General features: G+C 47.9%; 1 protein-coding gene across 2 annotated transcripts in view; it reads right to left on the reverse strand.

The window, feature by feature from the left end:
* The window catches only part of plekhm3 (pleckstrin homology domain containing, family M, member 3), a 150,607-nt gene that overhangs the window by 43,622 nt on the left and 81,278 nt on the right, over positions 1-25,707 (reverse strand). For both annotated transcript variants that reach the window (XM_078228930.1, XM_078228929.1), the window contains one exon: positions 17,366-17,429. In XM_078228930.1, the coding sequence (XP_078085056.1) occupies positions 17,366-17,429 (64 nt within the window). The remainder of the gene's footprint in view (positions 1-17,365; positions 17,430-25,707) is intronic.

The raw sequence follows: 25,707 nt of genomic DNA on the forward strand, positions 1-25,707 counted from the left end.
CAATGTGCAGTGTGATCAGACACAATGTGCAGTGTGATCAGACACAATGCGGAGTGTGATCAGACACAATGTCCGGTGTGATCAGACACAATGTGCTGTGTGATCAGACACAATGTGCAGTGTGATCAGACACAATGTGCAGTGTGATCAGACACAATGTGCAGTGTGATCAGACACAATGTGCAGTGTGATCAGACACAATGTGCAGTGTGATCAGATACAATGTGCAGTGTGATCAGACACAATGTGCAGTGTGATCAGACACAATGCGCAGTGTGATCAGACACAATGTGCAGTGTGATCAGACACAATGTGCAGTGTGATCAGACACAATGTGCAGTGTGATCAGACACAATGCGCAGTGTGATCAGACACAATGCGGAGTGTGATCAGACACAATGTCCGGTGTGATCAGACACAATGTGCAGTGTGATCAGACACAATGTGCAGTGTGATCAGACACAATGCGGAGTGTGATCAGACACAATGTCCGGTGTGATCAGACACAATGTGCAGTGTGATCAGACACAATGTGCAGTGTGATCAGACACAATGTGCAGTGTGATCAGACACAATGTGCAGTGTGATCAGACACAATGTCCGGTGTGATCAGACACAATGCGCAGTGTGATCAGATACAATGCCCGGTGTGATCAGACACAATGTGCAGTGTGATCAGACACAATGTCCGGTGTGATCAGACACAATGTGCAGTGTGATCAGACACAATGTGCAGTGTGATCAGACACAATGTCCGGTGTGATCAGACACAATGTGCAGTGTGATCAGACACAATGTGCAGTGTGATCAGACACAATGTGCAGTGTGATCAGACACAATGTCCGGTGTGATCAGACACAATGTGCAGTGTGATCAGACACAATGCGCAGTGTGATCAGATACAATGCGGAGTGTGATCAGAAACAATGTGCAGTGTGATCAGACACAATGTGCTTTGTGATCAGACACAATGTGCTTTGTGATCAGACACAATGTGCAGAGGGATCAGACACAATGTGCAGTGTGATCAGACACAATGTGCTTTGTGATCAGACACAATGTGCTTTGTGATCAGACACAATGTGCAGGGGGATCAGACACAATGTGCTTTGTGATCAGACACAATGTGCAGTGCGATCAGACACAATGTGCAGGGGGATCAGACACAATGCGGAGTGTGATCAGACACAATGCGGAGTGTGATCAGACACAATGCGGAGTGTGATCAGACACAATGCGGAGTGTGATCAGACACAATGCGGAGTGTGATCAGACACAATGCGGAGTGTGATCAGACACAATGTGCTTTGTGATCAGACACAATGTGCAGTGTGATCAGACACAATGTGCAGTGTGATCAGACACAATGCGGAGTGTGATCAGACACAATGTGCAGTGTGATCAGACACAATGCGGAGTGTGATCAGACACAATGCGCAGTGTGATCAGACACAATGCGGAGTGTGATCAGACACAATGTGCTTTGTGATCAGACACAATGTGCAGTGTGATCAGACACAATGTGCTTTGTGATCAGACACAATGTGCAGTGTGATCAGACATAATGCGGAGCGTGATCAGACACAATGCGCAGTGTGATCAGACACAATGTGCTTTGTGATCAGACACAATGTGCAGTGTGATCAGACACAATGTGCAGTGTGATCAGACACAATGTGCAGTGTGATCAGACACAATGTGCGGTGTGATCAGACACAATGTGCGGTGTGATCAGACACAATGTCCGGTGTGATCAGACACAATGTGCAGTGTGATCAGACACAATGTGCAGTGTGATCAGACACAATGTGCAGTGTGATCAGACACAATGTGCAGTGTGATCAGACACAATGTGCAGTGTGATCAGACACAATGTGCAGTGTGATCAGACACAATGTGCAGTGTGATCAGACACAATGTGCAGTGTGATCAGACACAATGCGCAGTGTGATCAGACACAATGCGCAGTGTGATCAGACACAATGTGCAGTGTGATCAGACACAATGCGGAGTGTGATCAGACACAATGTGCAGTGTGATCAGACACAATGCGGAGTGTGATCAGACACAATGCGGGGTGTGATCAGACACAATGCGGGGTGTGATCAGACACAATGCGGAGTGTGATCAGACACAATGCGGAGTGTGATCAGACACAATGCGGAGTGTGATCAGACACAATGCGGAGTGTGATCAGACACAATGCAGAGTGTGATCAGACACAATGTGCAGTGTGATCAGACACAATGCGGAGTGTGATCAGACACAATGTGCAGTGTGATCAGACACAATGCGGAGTGTGATCAGACACAATGTGCAGTGTGATCAGACACAATGCGGAGTGTGATCAGACACAATGCGGAGTGTGATCAGACACAATGCGGAGTGTGATCAGACACAATGCGGAGTGTGATCAGACACAATGTGCAGTGTGATCAGACACAATGTGCAGTGTGATCAGACACAATGTGCAGTGTGATCAGACACAACGTGCTTTGTGATCAGACACAATGTGCAGTGTGATCAGACACAATGTGCAGTGTGATCAGACACAATGTGCAGTGTGATCAGACACAATGTGCAGTGTGATCAGACACAATGCGGAGTGTGATCAGACACAATGTGCAGTGTGATCAGACACAACGTGCTTTGTGATCAGACACAATGTGCAGTGTGATCAGACACAATGTGCAGTGTGATCAGACACAATGTGCAGTGTGATCAGACACAATGTGCAGTGTGATCAGACACAATGTCCAGTGTGATCAGACACAATGTGCAGTGTGATCAGACACAATGTGCAGTGTGATCAGACACAATGTGCAGTGTGATCAGACACAATGCGGAGTGTGATCAGACACAATGTGCAGTGTGATCAGACACAACGTGCTTTGTGATCAGACACAATGTGCAGTGTGATCAGACACAATGTGCAGTGTGATCAGACACAATGTGCAGTGTGATCAGACACAATGTCCAGTGTGATCAGACACAATGTGCAGTGTGATCAGACACAATGCGCAGTGTGATCAGACACAATGTGCAGTGTGATCAGACACAATGTGCAGTGTGATCAGACACAATGTGCAGTGTGATCAGACACAATGCGGAGTGTGATCAGAAACAATGCGGAGTGTGATCAGACCCAATGTCCAGTGTGATCAGACACAATGTGCAGTGTGATCAGACACAATGTGCAGTGTGATCAGACACAATGTCCAGTGTGATCAGACACAATGCGGAGTGTGATCAGACACAATGCGGAGTGTGATCAGAAACAATGCGGAGTGTGATCAGAGACAATGTCCAGTGTGATCAGACACAATGTGCAGTGTGATCAGACACAATGTGCAGTGTGATCAGACACAATGCAGAGTGTGATCAGACACAATGTCCAGTGTGATCAGACACAATGCGGAGTGTGATCAGACACAATGCGGAGTGTGATCAGACACAATGCGGAGTGTGATCAGACACAAGGCGGAGTGTGATCAGACACAATGCGGAGTGTGATCAGACACAATGCGGAGTGTGATCAGACACAATGCAGAGTGTGATCAGACACAATGTGCAGTGTGATCAGACACAATGCGGAGTGTGATCAGACACAATGTGCAGTGTGATCAGACACAATGCGGAGTGTGATCAGACACAATGTGCAGTGTGATCAGACACAATGCGGAGTGTGATCAGACACAATGCGGAGTGTGATCAGACACAATGCAGAGTGTGATCAGACACAATGCGGAGTGTGATCAGACACAATGTGCAGTGTGATCAGACACAATGTGCAGTGTGATCAGACACAATGTGCAGTGTGATCAGACACAATGTGCAGTGTGATCAGACACAACGTGCTTTGTGATCAGACACAATGTGCAGTGTGATCAGACACAATGTGCAGTGTGATCAGACACAATGTGCAGTGTGATCAGACACAATGTGCAGTGTGATCAGACACAATGCGGAGTGTGATCAGACACAATGTGCAGTGTGATCAGACACAACGTGCTTTGTGATCAGACACAATGTGCAGTGTGATCAGACACAATGTGCAGTGTGATCAGACACAATGTGCAGTGTGATCAGACACAATGTGCAGTGTGATCAGACACAATGTCCAGTGTGATCAGACACAATGTGCAGTGTGATCAGACACAATGTGCAGTGTGATCAGACACAATGTGCAGTGTGATCAGACACAATGCGGAGTGTGATCAGACACAATGTGCAGTGTGATCAGACACAACGTGCTTTGTGATCAGACACAATGTGCAGTGTGATCAGACACAATGTGCAGTGTGATCAGACACAATGTGCAGTGTGATCAGACACAATGTCCAGTGTGATCAGACACAATGTGCAGTGTGATCAGACACAATGCGCAGTGTGATCAGACACAATGTGCAGTGTGATCAGACACAATGTGCAGTGTGATCAGACACAATGTGCAGTGTGATCAGACACAATGCGGAGTGTGATCAGAAACAATGCGGAGTGTGATCAGACCCAATGTCCAGTGTGATCAGACACAATGTGCAGTGTGATCAGACACAATGTGCAGTGTGATCAGACACAATGTCCAGTGTGATCAGACACAATGCGGAGTGTGATCAGACACAATGCGGAGTGTGATCAGAAACAATGCGGAGTGTGATCAGACACAATGTCCAGTGTGATCAGACACAATGTGCAGTGTGATCAGACACAATGTGCAGTGTGATCAGACACAATGCAGAGTGTGATCAGACACAATGTCCAGTGTGATCAGACACAATGCGGAGTGTGATCAGACACAATGCGGAGTGTGATCAGACACAATGCGGAGTGTGATCAGACACAAGGCGGAGTGTGATCAGAAACAATGTGCAGTGTGATCAGACACAATGTGCAGTGTGATCAGACACAATGTCCAGTGTGATCAGACACAATGTCCAGTGTGATCAGACACAATGTGCAGTGTGATCAGATACAATGTGCAGTGTGATCAGACACAATGCGGAGTGTGATCAGACACAATGTGCAGTGTGATCAGACACAATGTCCAGTGTGATCAGACACAATGTGCAGTGTGATCAGACACAATGTGCAGTGTGATCAGACACAATGTGCAGTGTGATCAGACACAATGCGGAGTGTGATCAGACACAATGTGCAGTGTGATCAGACACAATGTGCAGTGTGATCAGACACAATGTCCGGTGTGATCAGACACAATGTGCAGTGTGATCAGACACAATGTGCAGTGTGATCAGACACAATGTGCAGTGTGATCAGACACAATGTCCGGTGTGATCAGACACAATGTCCGGTGTGATCAGACACAATGCGGAGTGTGATCAGACACAATGTGCAGTGTGATCAGATACAATGTGCAGTGTGATCAGACACAATGCGCAGTGTGATCAGACACAATGCGCAGTGTGATCAGGCACAATGTGCAGTGTGATCAGACACAATGTCCGGTGTGATCAGACACAATGTCCGGTGTGATCAGACACAATGCGGAGTGTGATCAGACACAATGTGCAGTGCGATCAGACACAATGTGCAGTGTGATCAGACACAATGTCCGGTGTGATCAGACACAATGCGGAGTGTGATCAGATACAATGTGCAGTGTGATCAGGCACAATGTGCAGTGCGATCAGACACAATGTGCAGTGTGATCAGACACAATGTGCAGTGTGATCAGACACAATGTGCAGTGTGATCAGACACAATGTCCGGTGTGATCAGACACAATGTCCGGTGTGATCAGACACAATGCGGAGTGTGATCAGACACAATGTCCGGTGTGATCAGACACAATGTCCGGTGTGATCAGACACAATGCGGAGTGTGATCAGACACAATGTGCAGTGTGATCAGACACAATGCGCAGTGTGATCAGGCACAATGTGCAGTGTGATCAGACACAATGCGCAGTGTGATCAGGCACAATGTGCAGTGTGATCAGACACAATGTCCGGTGTGATCAGACACAATGTCCGGTGTGATCAGACACAATGCGGAGTGTGATCAGACACAATGAGCAGTGTGATCAGACACAATGTGCAGTGTGATCAGGCACAATGTGCAGTGCGATCAGACACAATGTGCAGTGTGATCAGACACAATGTCCAGTGTGATCAGACACAATGCGGAGTGTGATCAGACACAATGTGCAGTGCGATCAGACACAATGTGCAGTGCGATCAGACACAATGTGCAGTGTGATCAGACACAATGTGCAGTGTGATCAGACACAATGTGCAGTGTGATCAGACACAATATGCAGTGTGATCAGACACAATGTGCAGTGTGATCAGACACAATGCTGAGTGTGATCAGACACAATGTGCAGTGTGATCAGACACAATGTGCAGTGTGATCAGACACAATGTGCAGTGTGATCAGGCACAATGTGCAGTGTGATCAGACACAATGCGGAGTGTGATCAGACACAATGTGCAGTGCGATCAGACACAATGTGCAGTGCGATCAGACACAATGTGCAGTGTGATCAGACACAATGTGCAGTGTGATCAGACACAATGTCCGGTGTGATCAGACACAATGTGCAGTGTGATCAGACACAATGTGCAGTGTGATCAGGCACAATGTGCAGTGTGATCAGACACAATGTGCAGTGTGATCAGACACAATGTCCGGTGTGATCAGACACAATGTCCGGTGTGATCAGACACAATGCGGAGTGTGATCAGACACAATGTGCAGTGTGATCAGATACAATGTGCAGTGTGATCAGACACAATGCGCAGTGTGATCAGGCACAATGTGCAGTGTGATCAGACACAATGTCCGGTGTGATCAGACACAATGTCCGGTGTGATCAGACACAATGCGGAGTGTGATCAGACACAATGTGCAGTGTGATCAGACACAATGCGGAGTGTGATCAGGCACAATGTGCAGTGTGATCAGACACAATGTGCAGTGTGATCAGACACAATGCGGAGTGTGATCAGACACAATGTGCAGTGTGATCAGACACAATGTGCAGTGTGATCAGACACAATGCGGGGTGCGCTCAGACACAATGTGCAGTGCGATCAGACACAATGTGCAGTGCGATCAGACACAATGTGCAGTGCGATCAGACACAATGTGCAGTGCGATCAGACACAATGTGCAGTGTGATCAGACACAATGTGCAGTGTGATCAGACACAATGTGCGGTGTGATCAGACACAATGTCCGGTGTGATCAGACACAATGCGGAGTGTGATCAGACACAATGTGCAGTGTGATCAGACACAATGTGCAGTGTGATCAGACACAATGCGGAGTGTGATCAGACACAATGTGCAGTGCGATCAGACACAATGCGGAGTGTGATCAGAGACAATGCGGAGTGTGATCAGACACAATGCGGAGTGTGATCAGACACAATGCGCAGTGTGATCAGACACAATGTGCAGTGTGATCAGACACAATGTGCAGTGTGATCAGACACAATGTGCAGTGTGATCAGACACAATGCGGAGTGTGATCAGACACAATGTGCAGTGCGATCAGACACAATGCGGAGTGTGATCAGAGACAATGCGGAGTGTGATCAGACACAATGCGGAGTGTGATCAGACACAATGCGCAGTGTGATCAGACACAATGTGCAGTGTGATCAGACACAATGTGCAGTGTGATCAGACACAATGTGCAGTGTGATCAGACACAACGTCCGGTGTGATCAGACACAATGTGCAGTGTGATCAGACACAATGTGCAGTGTGATCAGACACAATGTGCAGTGTGATCAGACACAATGCGGAGTGTGATCAGACACAATGTGCAGTGTGATCAGACACAATGTGCAGTGTGATCAGACACAATGCGGAGTGTGATCAGACACAATGTGCAGTGCGATCAGACACAATGCGGAGTGTGATCAGACACAATGCGGAGTGTGATCAGACACAATGTGCAGTGTGATCAGACACAATGCGGAGTGTGATCAGACACAATGTGCAGTGTGATCAGACACAATGTGCAGTGTGATCAGACACAATGTGGAGTGTGATCAGACACAATGCGCAGTGTGATCAGACACAATGTGCAGTGTGATCAGACACAATGTGCAGTGTGATCAGACACAATGCGGAGTGTGATCAGACACAATGTGCAGTGTGATCAGACACAATGCGGAGTGCGATCAGACACAATGTGCAGTGTGATCAGACACAATGCGCAGTGTGATCAGACACAATGTGCAGTGTGATCAGACACAATGCGGAGTGCGATCAGACACAATGCGGAGTGTGATCAGACACAATGTGCAGTGTGATCAGACACAATGCAGTGTGATCAGACACAATGTGCAGTGTGATCAGACACAATGCGGAGTGTGATCAGACACAATGTGCTTTGTGATCAGACACAATGTGCAGTGTGATCAGACACAATGCGCAGTGTGATCAGACACAATGTGCAGTGTGATCAGACACAATGCGGAGTGTGATCAGACACAATGTGCAGTGTGATCAGACACAATGCGGAGTGTGATCAGACACAATGTGCAGTGTGATCAGACACAATGCGGAGTGTGATCAGACACAATGTGCAGTGTGATCAGACACAATGCGGAGTGTGATCAGACACAATGTGCAGTGTGATCAGACACAATGCGGAGTGTGATCAGACACAATGTGCAGTGTGATCAGACACAATGTGCAGTGTGATCAGACACAATGCGGAGTGTGATCAGACACAATGTGCAGTGTGATCAGACACAATGTCCGGTGTGATCAGACACAATGTGCAGTGTGATCAGACACAATGCGGAGTGTGATCAGACACAATGTGCAGTGTGATCAGACACAATGTGCAGTGCGATCAGACACAATGCGGAGTGTGATCAGACACAATGTGCAGTGTGATCAGACACAATGCGGAGTGTGATCAGACACAATGTGCAGTGTGATCAGACACAATGTGCAGTGTGATCAGACACAATGCGGAGTGTGATCAGACACAATGTGCAGTGTGATCAGACACAATGTGCAGTGTGATCAGACACAATGTGCAGTGTGATCAGACACAATGTGCAGTGTGATCAGACACAATGTGCAGTGCGATCAGACACAATGTGCAGTGCGATCAGACACAATGTGCAGTGTGATCAGACACAATGTGCAGTGTGATCAGACACAATGCGGAGTGTGATCAGACACAATGTGCAGTGTGATCAGACACAATGTGCAGTGTGATCAGACACAATGCGGAGTGTGATCAGACACAATGTGCAGTGTGATCAGACACAATGTGCAGTGTGATCAGACACAATGCGGAGTGTGATCAGACACAATGAGCAGTGTGATCAGACACAATGCGGAGTGTGATCAGACACAATGTGCAGTGTGATCAGACACAATGTGCAGTGTGATCAGACACAATGTGCAGTGTGATCAGACACAATGTCCGGTGTGATCAGACACAATGTCCGGTGTGATCAGACACAATGCGGAGTGTGATCAGACACAATGTGCAGTGTGATCAGATACAATGTGCAGTGTGATCAGACACAATGCGCAGTGTGATCAGGCACAATGTGATCAGGCACAATGTGCAGTGTGATCAGACACAATGTCCGGTGTGATCAGACACAATGTCCGGTGTGATCAGACACAATGCGGAGTGTGATCAGACACAATGTGCAGTGTGATCAGACACAATGCGCAGTGTGATCAGGCACAATGTGCAGTGTGATCAGACACAATGTGCAGTGTGATCAGACACAATGCGGAGTGTGATCAGACACAATGTGCAGTGTGATCAGACACAATGTGCAGTGTGATCAGACACAATGCGGAGTGCGATCAGACACAATGTGCAGTGCGATCAGACACAATGTGCAGTGTGATCAGACACAATGTGCAGTGTGATCAGACACAATGTGCAGTGTGATCAGACACAATGTGCAGTGTGATCAGACACAATGTGCAGTGTGATCAGACACAATGTCCGGTGTGATCAGACACAATGTCCGGTGTGATCAGACACAATGTCCGGTGTGATCAGACACAATGTCCAGTGCGATCAGACACAATGCGGAGTGTGATCAGACACAATATGCAGTGTGATCAGACACAATGTGCAGTGTGATCAGACACAATGCGGAGTGTGATCAGACACAATGTGCAGTGCGATCAGACACAATGCGGAGTGTGATCAGAGACAATGCGGAGTGTGATCAGACACAATGCGGAGTGTGATCAGACACAATGCGCAGTGTGATCAGACACAATGTGCAGTGTGATCAGACACAATGTGCAGTGTGATCAGACACAATGTGCAGTGTGATCAGACACAATGTGCAGTGTGATCAGACACAATGCGGAGTGTGATCAGACACAATGTGCAGTGCGATCAGACACAATGCGGAGTGTGATCAGACACAATGCGGAGTGTGATCAGACACAATGTGCAGTGTGATCAGACACAATGCGGAGTGTGATCAGACACAATGTGCAGTGTGATCAGACACAATGTGCAGTGTGATCAGACACAATGTGGAGTGTGATCAGACACAATGTGGAGTGTGATCAGACACAATGCGCAGTGTGATCAGACACAATGTGCAGTGTGATCAGACACAATGTGCAGTGTGATCAGACACAATGCGGAGTGTGATCAGACACAATGTGCAGTGTGATCAGACACAATGCGGAGTGCGATCAGACACAATGTGCAGTGTGATCAGACACAATGCGCAGTGTGATCAGACACAATGTGCAGTGTGATCAGACACAATGCGGAGTGCGATCAGACACAATGCGGAGTGTGATCAGACACAATGTGCAGTGTGATCAGACACAATGCAGTGTGATCAGACACAATGTGCAGTGTGATCTGACACAATGCGGAGTGTGATCAGACACAATGTGCTTTGTGATCAGACACAATGTGCAGTGTGATCAGACACAATGCGCAGTGTGATCAGACACAATGTGCAGTGTGATCAGACACAATGTGCAGTGTGATCAGACACAATGTGCAGTGTGATCAGACACAATGCGGAGTGTGATCAGACACAATGTGCAGTGTGATCAGACACAATGCGGAGTGTGATCAGACACAATGTGCAGTGTGATCAGACACAATGCGGAGTGTGATCAGACACAATGTGCAGTGTGATCAGACACAATGTGCAGTGTGATCAGACACAATGCGGAGTGTGATCAGACACAATGTGCAGTGTGATCAGACACAATGTGCAGTGTGATCAGACACAATGCGGAGTGTGATCAGACACAATGTGCAGTGTGATCAGACACAATGTCCGGTGTGATCAGACACAATGTGCAGTGTGATCAGACACAATGTGCAGTGTGATCAGACACAATGTGCAGTGCGATCAGACACAATGCGGAGTGCGATCAGACACAATGTGCAGTGTGATCAGACACAATGCGGAGTGTGATCAGACACAATGTGCAGTGTGATCAGACACAATGCGGAGTGTGATCAGACACAATGTGCAGTGTGATCAGACACAATGTGCAGTGTGATCAGACACAATGTGCAGTGTGATCAGACACAATGTGCAGTGTGATCAGACACAATGTGCAGTGCGATCAGACACAATGTGCAGTGCGATCAGACACAATGTGCAGTGTGATCAGACACAATGCGGAGTGTGATCAGACACAATGTGCAGTGTGATCAGACACAATGCGGAGTGTGATCAGACACAATGTGCCGTGTGATCAGACACAATGTGCAGTGTGATCAGACACAATGCGGAGTGTGATCAGACACAATGTGCAGTGTGATCAGACACAATGTGCAGTGTGATCAGACACAATGCGGAGTGTGATCAGACACAATGAGCAGTGTGATCAGACACAATGCGGAGTGTGATCAGACACAATGTGCAGTGTGATCAGACACAATGTGCAGTGTGATCAGACACAATGCGGAGTGTGATCAGACACAATGCGGAGTGTGATCAGACACAATGAGCAGTGTGATCAGACACAATGCGGAGTGTGATCAGACACAATGTGCAGTGTGATCAGACACAATGTGCAGTGTGATCAGACACAATGCGGAGTGTGATCAGACACAATGCGGAGTGTGATCAGACCCAATGTGCAGTGTGATCAGACACAATGTGCAGTGTGATCAGACACAATGTGCAGTGTGATCAGACACAATGCGCAGTGTGATCAGACACAATGCGCAGTGTGATCAGACACAATGCGGAGTGTGATCAGACACAATGCGGAGTGTGATCAGACACAATGTGCAGTGTGATCAGACACAATGTGCAGTGTGATCAGACACAATGTGCAGTGTGATCAGACACAATGTGCAGTGTGATCAGACACAATGTGCAGTGTGATCAGACACAATGCGGAGTGTGATCAGACACAATGCGGAGTGTGATCAGACACAATGTGCAGTGTGATCAGACACAATGCGGAGTGTGATCAGACACAATGCGGAGTGTGATCAGACACAATGTGCAGTGTGATCAGACACAATGTGGAGTGTGATCAGACACAATGCGGAGTGTGATCAGACACAATGCGGAGTGTGATCAGACACAATGTGGAGTGTGATCAGACACAAAGCGGAGTGTGATCAGACACAATGCGGAGTGTGATCAGACACAATGTGCAGTGTGATCAGACACAATGTGCAGTGTGATCAGACACAATGTGCAGTGTGATCAGACACAATGCGGAGTGTGATCAGACACAATGCGGAGTGTGATCAGACACAATGTGCAGTGTGATCAGACACAATGCGGAGTGTGATCAGACACAATGCGGAGTGTGATCAGACACAATGTGCAGTGTGATCAGACACAATGCGGAGTGTGATCAGACACAATGCGGAGTGTGATCAGACACAATGTGCAGTGTGATCAGACACAATGTGCAGTGTGATCAGACACAATGTGCAGTGTGATCAGACACAATGCGGAGTGTGATCAGACACAATGCGGAGTGTGATCAGACACAATGTGCAGTGTGATCAGACACAATGCGGAGTGTGATCAGACACAATGCGGAGTGTGATCAGACACAATGTGCAGTGTGATCAGACACAATGCGCAGTGTGATCAGACACAATGCGGAGTGTGATCAGACACAATGTGCAGTGTGATCAGACACAATGCGGAGTGTGATCAGACACAATGCGGAGTGTGATCAGACACAATGTGCAGTGTGATCAGACACTATGCGGAGTGTGATCAGACACAATGTGCAGTGTGATCCGACACAATGTCATTGTAAAGTTCAAAGTTTATTTATTAGTCACCAGTAAGGCTTACATTAACCCTGCAATGAAATTCCTGTAATAGTCCCTTGTCGCCACTCTTCGGTGCCTGTTTGGGTCAATGCACATAACCTGCACATCTTTGGACTGTGGGAGGAAACCGGAGCACCCGGAATAAACCCACGCAGACAGGGGGACAACGTGCAGTCTCCACACAGACAGTGACCCAAGCTGGGAATCGAACTCTTGGTCCCTGGCGCTGTGAGGCTGCAGTGCTAACCACTGCTCGTCATAGCAATGTCGAATCGCATGGAGTGTTCAGACTGGTGACCAAAAATGTAGTCGGGAGAGATAGATTTTTAAGGAACTCTTTTATCCAATTAGAAAAGAGACATGCATTTATATAGTATTTTTCATTACTACAAACACCTCAAAGCACTGCACAGCGAATGAAGTACTGCTGGAGCATAATCATTGTTATAATGTGGGAAACGCAGTAGCCAATACGCACATGGCAAACACTGACATGATAATGGCCAGGTAATCTGTTATGTCGTGATGTTGATTGAGGGATAAATGCTCTGAAATAGTGCCAAAGGATCTTCACATCCACCCATGCCAGCTGACGTAGTGGGGGGTAGGCTCAGTTTATTGTTTCATCTAAAAAGACAGCACCTCAGACAGTGCAGCACTCACTTAGTACTCAACCTGGGTGCCAATCTTGTGCCCAAGACCTAGAGTGGGACCTGAACCCTGAAACTCAAGAGGCGAGAGTGATACCAACTGAGCCACAGCTGACACTTATAAAGTTTCAAGTTTATTCATTAGTGTCACAAGGAGGCTTACGTTAACACTGCAATGAAGTTACTGTGAAAATCTCCTCGTCGCCACACTCCGGCTCCTGTTCGGGTACACTGAGGGAGAATTTAGCATGGCCATCGCACCTCGCCAGCACGTCTTTCAGAGAGGAAACCAGAGCACCCGGAGGAAACCCACGCAGAGACAGGGAGAACGTGCAGACTCTGCACAGACTGTGACCCAAACTGGGAATCGAACCTGGGTCCCTGGCGCTGCGAGGCAGCAGTGCTAACCACTGTGTCGCTGTTAAAATCGGGTTTTTCTCATTTAGAAAGCAAAGAAAGAAAGAACCGGTATTTATATTGTGTCCTTTACCACCTCCGTACATCCCATTGCTGACGAAGCAATTTTGGAAGTATCGTCACATGTCGGGAACACAGCCAAGGGTACCAAAACTGACCTCGATGCCCTGATTCGGGAGGGGTAAAGCCAGATCGAGTTGGCACTCCTTAGCCACGGGCCTGACTGAAGGAAGCACGGCTTTGGGCGACACCAGATCGGCTTTGGCTCTTGTGACCCACACGTGGTCGGGTGAGCTGCCAGCACTCACAGGCAGAGCTTGCACACGCTGATAACTGACAGCGGAGTCAGTGCCAACAAAAATAAGATCAACGCTTTCAGGAGGCAAGAAAATTGGCAGGAAAAATCAATCAATGTCAAGCCAGTAGAGCCTTTTTTTTAAATCTTAAACAGAAAGAATTACCCTGACTTCCTTTTTAATTGCACAGATTGTTCAGGCAGGATCTGGACATTAAATCACAAAAAAGAGCTTGGTTATTTTAGTTACGGTGAGCAACTCCATTCAATGCGACTCGTTGCTCTGGGGACTGCATGTGCCACTTCCTATGTCCACAGGCTGATCTGATCTATTGACGCGATTCGGGTCGGACTAAACCACAGTCCGCGGGGACTGCCGAGGAACAGGTTTCAGCTTGTTTCCCAAATAAACAATCTGACAATCTGAACATATAGAAGACGACAGGACGGCCCAAAGGGTTTTTGAAAAGCTGCTGAAAGGACTCCGAGCCTGCTATGTAACATTTCCACCTGATTAGAGCCACTTACTTTGGAACTGCAATCCCAATCCGTGGGCTCTCTGTTGTTGTGGACTGACTTTCAGATCAATCACGTGCCAAAGCGATGGTGACAACTGCCTTGCCACAGAGAGGGCATTATAACCCTTTACCGCCTGCGTGCACTGTGCGTGTATATGTCCTGTACATCCCAAATCCCTTTGAACCATAGAATCCTTACAGGACAGAAAGAGGCCATTCGGCCCATCAGCTCTGCACCGACTCTCCGAAAGAGCATTCCACCCATCGTTTTAAAGACCTCAATTTGGACTCCCTTTGGCTTTTACTCGTTCAAGAGAAAACAGACGCCATCTGTCAATCCTTTCCTAGATTGGTATATAAAACTTTTATGAATTTCTGGTATCATCCTGGTAAATCCTCTCTGCACCCTCACCAGCATAGAATCCTATAGTAAGAGGCCATTCAGCCCATCAAGTCTGTACCAACTCTTTGACAGAGCATCTTCCTTAAACCCTATCCCTGTAGCCCCACACACATTTACCTCGCTAATCCCCCTAACCTGCACATCTTTGGACACTAATTTAGCATGGCCAATCAACCTAACCTACACATTTTTGGACTGAGAGAGGAAACCAGAGCACTAGGAGGAAACCCACGCAGACACCGGGAGAACGTGCAGGCTCCACACAGATATTGACTCAAGCCAGGAATCAAACCCAAGTCCTTTCTAATCTCTCGGCCTCTCTGCACCTCTCTTATCTCTGTTAAGACACTCCATAAAACACATCTCTTCGATCAAGGTTATGGTCGTCAGTCCCAATATCTCAGTCTCAAATTCTGTCTGAAAGTGCTTCTTTTAAGCACCTGGGATGGTTTACTACATTAAAGGTGCTATATAAATGCAAGTTGGTGATGTTTCATAATGCTTCATATCTAGTGATTTCAGGAGTGACTGTTGCAGTAGGGATGAAACTGATTTTATTTATCCAGTGAAGACAGCAACAGTGCCTGCACACACACACGACTTGCATTTATATAGCACCTTATTCATAGAATCCCTACAGTGAAGAAGGAGCCCATTCGGCCCATCTGGCCCATACCAACAACAATCCCACCCGGGCCCTATCCCCGTTACTCCATGCATCTATCCTGCCAAACCCCCGACACTAAGGTGCAATTTAGCATGGCCAATGCACCTAACCCACGCATCTTTCGGACTGAGGGAGGAAACTGGAACACCCGGAGGAAACCCACGCAGACTCGGGGAGAATGTGCAAACTCCACAAAGGCAGTCTTCCGAGGCCGGAATTGAACCTGGCTCCCTGACGTTGTGAGGCAGCAGCGCTGAGGGATCCTGAGTATGCTTAGCCCTGTCTGCTTCAGTCTACGCAAAGACTTCACTTTAAGATATTTCTCCCGATGCAGGATTACATTTAAATGCTAGACTGTAGGGGTTAACTAACTCTGCTAAGCTGACCAATTGTAGCTGGCTTGACTACATGTAGAATCAGAAGGCATGATGGGTTAGCTAAAAATTGACTGCATTCCTGAAGGGTACACAATGCAGGCAAACAACAGTTTCCCATAACGATAGCTGCGAGGATTGTTTTTCTAGATGGAGGCAGCCTGCGAAAAACACTTCCAATAATGAGATACGGATTGAAATATATTTTGACTTTAGTGCGTGAGAGTTCAGTTCAAGTTCAATTCAGTTCCGGGCCTGGCTGAGAAGCCAGTCTCCAAGTTCACTTTTTTCCTTCTGTCATGTTAATTCTTTAGGTTCTTTTCAATAAAAGAAAACCATTTTAAAACTTGTACCAGTGCAGTCCTCTCGTCTCTTCAAACGAATGAATGCTAACATGTGCTAACCACTGTGCCAACGCGCCACATTAAAATGTCCCATGACACTTCACAGGAGTTTTATCAAACCAAACCTCGCAACAATGAACAAAAGCTGGGTCAAGAGGGGAGAGGGAGGTGGAAGGGGGAAGGTGAAGGTGCAGCCACCAATCGTGGGGGGAAAAAAAGTCAGGAGGAGGATCACACCAAAAACAGGCAACTCATGTTCACCTGGAGAGCGAGAGTGCAGTGCAGAGTTTCACCCTGCCCCACCCAGTGCTCTGGCTAAGCTTGGCTAAAACAGCAGAGACGGGCAACAGAACCCAGACTATCTAGATTGATTGGTTATTTTTAACAGGCACCGTGCCTAGGAAGCTCGGGTGAAGGGTCGCCGTGTCACATACCTGCTGAAGGTCAGCTAAGGAGTACAAGTGCACATGCTGCAGAATGTATTCCCTGGGAAAAATCCTACAGAGAGAGGAAATAAATTGGAGGCGTTAGAAACCTTGCTGTGTTGTTACAATCACTAAATCACAAAGCTAAATACGAATCTCTGAGCCATTGTGTGAAATAGCCAGGTTTGCCATTGCGGCACTAACAAAGCAGAGTCATGAAATTCAATCTCCAGCAGCTTATTTGACCTAACAGTTGTTGCTGCTTCTCCCTCTCACACCCCAGAAAGCGCTGGAACATAACTTTGTGGGAACTAGCAGCTGTCTGGTATCTCATCCAGCGGCCATTCTCCAGGCAAAGGCTTTGGTAGCACGTGTCGATCATGGAGGACTCCATGACTGAACCTCAGTTCATTATTACCTAATGCCCATGTGCGTAAATGGGTGGCATGGTGGCACAGTGGCTAGCACTGCTGCCTCACAGCGCCAGAGACCCGGGTTTGATTCCCGGCTTGGGTCAATGTCTGTGCGGAGTCTGCACGTTCTCCCCGTGTCTGCGTGGGTTTCCTCCGGGTGCTCCGGTTTCCTCCCACAGTCCAAAAGACGTGCTGGTCAGGTGGATTGGTCTTCTTCTCCTTCAGCATACCCGAACAGGTGCTGGAGTGTGGCGACTAGGGGATTTTCACAGTAACTTCGTTGCAGTGTTAATGTAAACTTACTTGTGACACTAACAAATAAACTTAAAACTTAAAGTTCCCACCCAGGGATGCCAGATAGCAATATCAATGATAGGAAACCTAGGTGATTTATTTTCTCTTTCAAAGCCGGAGGACAGTGAGGTCTTTTGTCATATCCCAAAGAAAAGAAAGGGAAGACTTGCATTTATACAGTGCCTTCCGTAGTGGCAGGAAGCCCCAACCCGCTTTCCAGCAATGCAGTACCTGTTGAAGTGTAGTCACTGTTGTAATGTGGGAAAGTCAGCAGCCAATTTGCACACTGCAAAGTCCCGTAATCAGCAACAGGTGGCCATCAGGGAAACCCCTCTTCAAATAGTGCCAGAGGATCTTTTTACACCCATCTAATTGGACCTTGACTTAATGCACCATCTGACAGTGCAGCACTCCCTCAGTAATGCACTGGGAGTGTCATCCTGGATTGTGGAGTGAAAGTGCTGCCAATGGATGTGCTGGCAAAATTTTTTCACCTGCATAGATCAGAGAGTGATCATCACCCTATGCAGTCATGCAATGAGCATTTGGATTCCTAGATATTGATTGAGACAGAGAAACTGAACCCAGAATACTTTTACATACACCACAGCAGTGCGACAAGAGGTTACGTTTTTGTGTAGCTGACGGAAGGAGTTTGCATTTCATAGGATCATAGAATCCCTGCAGGGCAGAAGGAGGCCATTCGGTCCATCAAACCTGCACCGACAACAATCCCACCCAGGCCCTATTCCCGTAACCCCACCTATTTACCCTGCTAACCCCCTGACACTAAGGGTCAATTTAGCATGGCCAATGCACCTAACCTGCACATCTTTGGAGTGTGGGAGGAAACCGGAGCCCCCGGAGGAAACCCATGTAGACACGGGGAGAATGTGCAAACTCTGCACAGACAGTCACCCGAGGCCGGAATTGAACCCGAGTCCCTGGTGCTGTGGGGCAGCAGTGCTAACCACTGTGCCACCGTGTCGCCCTCCCACGCTGCACCCCCAAAAGGAGTGGGTTGTTGTCGTGGTGCATTAATGTAGCATCTTCCACAATCTCGGGTAGTATGTTTGCACAACACCATCTCCTGCAGACAGCAACAAGCTGTCAGTAATAACCAGAAAATCCCTGTGAGCTGTTGCTTGAGCTATAAACTGTTGGGCAGGAGCAAGCAAGGAAAGCTCCCTTGCTCTTTTACATAGAATGCACAGCACAGAAATAGGCCATTCCAAGGTTCAAAATAGTACAGTGGAATCTCCCACAACGTGAGAGAAATCAGGGTGGGGGGGGGGGAGGCCTTGGTTGCAATGCTCTCCCAGGGCTGTACTGGAGTGTTAGCTCTGGTATCTGGAGTAGGTCTTGAACCTACAATCTTCTGTCATAGAAGCGAGAGTGTTACCCACTGAGCCAAGACTGAAAGCTGAGTGCCCGGGGTTGGGGGGGGGACGGGTGTGCTACTTGCAATTGTAATGCGTCTACTGGCAGGATTTGTTGGATAAGAATCAAGAGGGGCAACTTCAGCCCACAGATACCGAAGCTCCTAACAGTGCCCTCATTGCGACCTTCATAATCTGCAGAGTGCTGCATGACCCTATTTGCTGCATGTACGAAGCCATCGAGCAGATTGGTCTCATATTTCAAAGCTTTCATATAGGACTCAGCGCTTCATCTGTCATTCCCCTTTAAAGGCGTGTTAGACCGAAGGAAGCACTGACATTTGTCACTCCTGCCACAGACAGCAGCTTCTGAACCAGTGAAGTCCTGATGGCATCAAGACCTAGGATCATACAGTGCAGGAGGAGGCCATTCGGCCCATCGAGTCTGCACCGACCACAATTCCATCCAGGCCCTATCCCCATAACATGTATTTACCCTAGCTAGTCCCCCTGACACTAAGGGGCAACTTAGCATGGCCAATCCACCTAACCCGCACATCTTTAGACTGTGGGGGGAAACAGGAGCACCCGGAGGAAACCCACGCAGACACGGGGAGAACGTGCAAACTCCACACAGACAGTGACTCAAGGCCGGAATCGAACCCGGGTCCCTGGCGCTGTGAGGCAGCAGTGCTAACCACTGTGCCAACGTGCCACTGCTCCCTGAAAGATAAGGCATGAGCGAACACCATCACTTCAAGGCCACACACCAAGATCCAGCATCCCAGTTCAGACGGATGTCACTGTTCCACCTCCTCCTCCCACCGCTACACCCCACCCCCAAGCGGAGCAGGTAGTTCTCTTGGTGTCCTGGCAAAAAATTCCTCCCCCGGACCATCACCGACACCCCCAAAAAAATGAACTGGTCATTCTCCTCTGCTGTTGGGGAAACCCTGCTGTGCGTAAAGTGGCTGCTGGGAATTTGATCTGATTTGTCACGTGTGTTGGGATACAGGGAAAAGTATTGTTTCTTGCGCACTATACAGACAAAGCATACCGTTCATAGAGTACATAGGGGAAAAGGAAAATGATATGTACCAACAGTGACTGGGCTTCCAAGATCACTCACTGCTCATGAAGTGCTCTGGGATACCTTAAGGATGGATCAGCTCTTATTTGAATGCAACCTCTCTTTCTTTTAGCCCATCTTCAATAAAAATGCGCACATTGAGTCCTCAAAGTAAAACACCTTTTCAGCAATAACTCACTATGGATTTCACACAGTGCAGTTTGACAGTGACTCTGTCAATGCTCTTTGCTGCAGCATAGAGTGTGCAGCGGGACACCTTCCATAAGGCACCCTTAACCCACCCTCCCCAATCACCATGGAAACAATGCGACTAAAAGGGGTCCTGGAATGAAAGGTTAATTGAATTTCATGTCAACTCTGTAACTAATTCAGGTCAAAGTTAACAATTCAATTCAAGAGGGGCGACATGGTGGCACAGTGGTTAGCACTGCTGCCTCACAGCGCCAGGGATCCGGGTTCGATTCCCAGCTTGGGTCACTGTCTGTGTGGAGTTTGCACATTCTCCCTGTGCCTGCGTGGGTTTCCTCCGGGTGCTCCGGTTTCCTGCCAAAGTCTAAAGAGTGTGGGTTAGGTGGATTGGTCGTGGTAAATTACCCCTTGTCAGGGGGATTAGTACAATAAATATATGAGGGTTATGGGGATAGGGCCTGGGTGGGATTGTTGTTGGTGCAGACTCGATGGGCTGAATGGCTTCATAAAAATCATAGAAACCCTACAGTGCAGAAGGAGGCCATTCGGCCCATCGAGTCTGCACCGACCACAATCCCACCCAGGCCCTACCCCCACATATTTTACCCGCTAATCCCTCTAACCTACACATCCCAGGACTCTAAGGGGCAATTTTTTTAACCTGGCCAATCAACCTAACCCGCACATCTTTGGACTGTGGGAGGAAACCGGAGCACCCGGAGGAAACCCACGCAGACACGAGGAGAATGTGCAAACTCCACACAGACAGTGACCCGAGCCGGGAATCGAACCCGGGACCCTGGAGCTGTGAAGCAGCAGTGCTAACCACTGTGCTACCGTGCCGCCCCTTCTGCACTGTAGGGATTCTATGATAGGTGTCAAAAACTTTGCTGCGTCTGTCCCTGTCGAAGGTGAAGTCTCCGAGTTGGCACGGTCTTGTAAGATATTACAAAGATTTCCTGACTTGGGGCTTGCAGTGAAGGCACAAAGTTAACAAACTTAACTCTTTGTCAAAATATCCCAAATTAAGCCTATTCAACAATCACTGCAATTTCAGTCTAACTCGGTCTCAGCTCCTTGCATGCCACTGCTGACAACGTGGCACTCTCTGCCCACACATCACTGCCAGGAACATGTACAGCCACACAGGGTGATGGTGCCTTCTGGGTCTGTACAATTCTTTTGTTATTCATTTGTGGGGCACGGACGTTGCTGGCTGGCCAGCATTTATTGTTCACCCCTAGTTGCCCTTGAGAAGGTGATGGTGAGCTGCCTTCTTGAAACGCCATGATGTGGAGATGCCGGCGTTGGACTGGGGTGGGCACAGTAGGAAGTCTCACATCACCAGGTTAAAGTTCAACAGGTTTATTTGGAATCACGAGCTTTCAGAACGCTGTTCCTTCATTATGATGAAGAAGCAACGCTCCAAGAGCTCGTGATTCCAAATAAACCTGTTGAACTTTAACCTGGTGATGTGAGACTTCTTGAAACGCTGCAGTCTACGTGCCATGGGTTGACCCACAATGCCATTAGGAAGGGAATTCCAGCATTTTCAACCAGCTGCTGCAAAGGAACGGCGATATATTTCCAAGTCAGGATGTTGAGTGACTTAGGGAGGGAGCTTGCACATGCATCTGCTACCCTTGCCCTTCTAGGTGGAAGTAGGTTTGGAAGGTTCTGTCTAAGAATTGCTGCAGTGCATCTTGTAGTTGGCACATACTGCTCCTGCTGAGCATCGGTGGTGGAGGAAGTGGATGTTTGTGGATGTGGTGCCAATCAAGTGGACTGCTTTGTCCTGGATGGTGTGGAGCTTCTTGAGTGTTGTTGGAATTGCACCCATCCAGGCAAGTGGGGAGTATTCCATCGCACTCCTGACTTGTACCTTGGAGATGGTGGACAGATTTTGGGGAGTCAGGAGGTGAGTTACTCACCGCAGTATTCCTAGAATCCCAACAATGCAGAAGGAGGCCATTCGGACCATCAAGTTTTCATCGACAACAATCTCACCCAGGCCCTGTCTCTGTAACCCTGTGTGTTTATCCTGCTAAACTCCCTGCCACTAAGGGACAATTTAGCATGGCCAATCAAGCTAACCTGCACATCTTTGGACTGTGGGAGGAAACCGGAGGAAACCCACGCAGACACGGGAAGAACGTGCAGACTCCATACAGACAGTGACCCAAGCCAGGGAATCGAACCTGAGTCCCTGGCGCTGTGGGGCAGCAGTGCTAAGCACTGTGCCATCATACCACCTTGGTATTCTGGTATGCTGGTATTCCTGGCCTCTGACCTGCTCTTGTAGCCACTTCTTTCATGTGATGAGCACAGCTGAGTTTCTGGTCAACGGTAACCCTAAGGATGTTGATAATGGGGGATTCAGTGATGGTAACACCAAGAGTGTCTCTCATTGGTGATGGGTCATTGCTCTGTATATATGATGCCCTATTCAATCCTGGAAGCTGTCCCACCCGATACATTTTTCACTCAGTTCAGCTCCCCTGCACTGGATAACAACCAGCAACTGGTCACATTGGAACTTTACCTTTTGTTTTAAAGAGCTGCCAAACGTGGCTGCCCGTACAAAACCTGCCGCTTACACCCTGCCCTGACCTCTGTCTCCGGTTACGGATAGTCACAGGGCCAGTGACTACAGTGATGGAAGGGAAAACAGAAGTATGGGCTCTATCAGCATCACAGTCCAATCTGGTGTAGTTTGTTACCAGGCAAGTCGATAGCCTGGCATTAGTCACTGCTCATTGGCAGCCCTCTCACCCCAGTGCGAGTTCAAACTCACCCCCAAAGACCTGAGCATAAAATACAGGTTCACCCTCTCAGTGCACTGCTGAGGGACTGTTGCACTGGATGAAAAGTAAAACTGAGGCCCTGTGTGCCCTCCTCAGATGGATGAAAGATCCTTTGAAAAAGAGCTGGCATGTGGCAGTGGTAAGCACTGATTCGACTCCCAGCTTGGGTCACTGTGTGGAGTTTGCATGTTCTCCCCATGACTACATGGATTTCCTCCAGGTGCTCCGGTTTCTTCCCACAGTCCAAAAATGTGCTGGCTGGGTGGATTGGCCGTGCTAAATTGACCCTAGTGTCAGGGGGATTAACAGGGTAAATATGTGGGGTTATGGGAATAGGGCCTGGGTGGGATTGTGGTTGGTGCAGACTCGATGGGCCAAATGGCCTCCTACTGCACTGTAGTGATTCTATGATGTTCTCTCTGGAAAATATTCAGCCCTCAACCAACATGTCAAACTAGATTCCTCTTCCTCTTCTTAGGCAGTCCCTCCGAGTCAAGACTGACTAGTTTCCACAGTAAAAATGTGTTCTCAGCTAACGGAGGAATCCAATGCACGACCTATAATCTCTGTACAGGAGGGGCAAACAGTGGGTGAGTGAGACGGGTGCCCGGGGTTGCCACGCATTCCTTTCACTGCCGATGCTTGGCTTCAGCTTGTTCTCGGTGATGAAACTAGAGACGCTCAATTCCTTCCCAGACGCTTTTGCTCCACATTGAGCGGTCTTGACATGCTGGTTAGGTGCATTGGCCATGCTAACTTCTCCCTCAGTGTACCCAAACAGGCACCGGAGTGTGGCGACTAGGAGATTTTCACAGTAACTTCATTGCAGTGTTAATGCAAGCCTGCTTGTGACCCTAATAAAATAAATGTTAAAGCCTTAAACTTTATAAACTTGGGCCAGGGATTCCCAGAAGGATGGTGACAAATTTTGGGGGTTGAGGCGGCCTTGGGGTCCTGCAGTTGACAGTTTTGAAGGCTTTTGTGAGTTAAAAGGCAGCAGATTATCTAGTCAAAACCATATCGCGTTTCTGAGATCTTGCTGGGTTCAAATTGGCTGTCATCTAGTTTAGGCCGATACTCTCTGGAATTTAGAAGAATGAGGGAAGATCAAATTGAGCTATACAAGATGATAAAAGGTATGGATAAAGTAGACGTGGAGCAGATGCTTCCTCTTGTGGGGCATTCTAGGACGAGAGGTCATAGTCTTGGGATAAGGGGCAGCAAATTGAAAACAGAGTTGAGGAGAAACTACTTCTCCCAAAGGAGAAGTGAATTAGTGGAATTCGCTACCCCGTTGGATGCTGGGAGAGTGAGTAAATTTAAGGAGGAGTTAGACAGATTTTTAATTGGTAATGGGTTGAAGGGCTATGGGGAGAAGGCAGGAAAATGGGGATGGGGAGCATATCAACCATGGTCGAATGGCGGAGCAAACACAATGGGCTAAATGGTCCAATTCTGTTCCTTTTTCTTATGAACTTATGAACCTTCCCTATATTACCACAGGGACGACATTCAAAAGTACCTCTCTGGTTATAAAGTGCCTGAGAACACCCTGAGGTTGTGAAGATCTCAAAAGAAATGCAAGTCTGTCCGTCTTTCTTTTGTAACGGATTTCTTTGAATGCAGGGGTGGTGGGCAAAATCAGCCAGTCTTCTGCTTCTGACTATCATCCAGTGACGGGGAGAAATCGGGTTTGCCAATGTATCCGTCCATACTTGAATAAGATTGAGATTTACTGCCTAGGCTCACTAGTGAGGAATAGTCCCTCAGTGGGAGTTAGAGGAGAGTTGCCCACGTGGCAAGGAGAAAGGGAAGTAGGAGAATTGCCCGAAAATTCTTTTCAGAGAGACCAGGTTGCGGTGGGAGATAACAGTTTAGCTATTAGTTGGATCAGTTCATTTATTAGTGTCACAAGTAGGCTTACATTAACACTGCAATGAAGTTACTGTGAAAATTCTCTAGTCGCCGCACTCCGGCCCTTGTTTGGGTAACACTGAGGGAGAATTTAGCATGGCCAATGCACCCTAACTAGCACGTCTTTCAGACTGTGGGAGGAAACACCCGGAGGAAACACATGCAGACACGGGGAGAATGTGCAGACTCCGCACAGTGACCCGAGCCGTTAATTGAACCTGGGTCCCTGATGCTGTGAGGCAGTAATGCTAACCACTGTGCCACCGTG

The sequence above is a fragment of the Mustelus asterias genome, chromosome 14 (genome assembly GCF_964213995.1).
Source record: "Mustelus asterias chromosome 14, sMusAst1.hap1.1, whole genome shotgun sequence".
Lineage (NCBI taxonomy): Eukaryota > Metazoa > Chordata > Chondrichthyes > Carcharhiniformes > Triakidae > Mustelus > Mustelus asterias.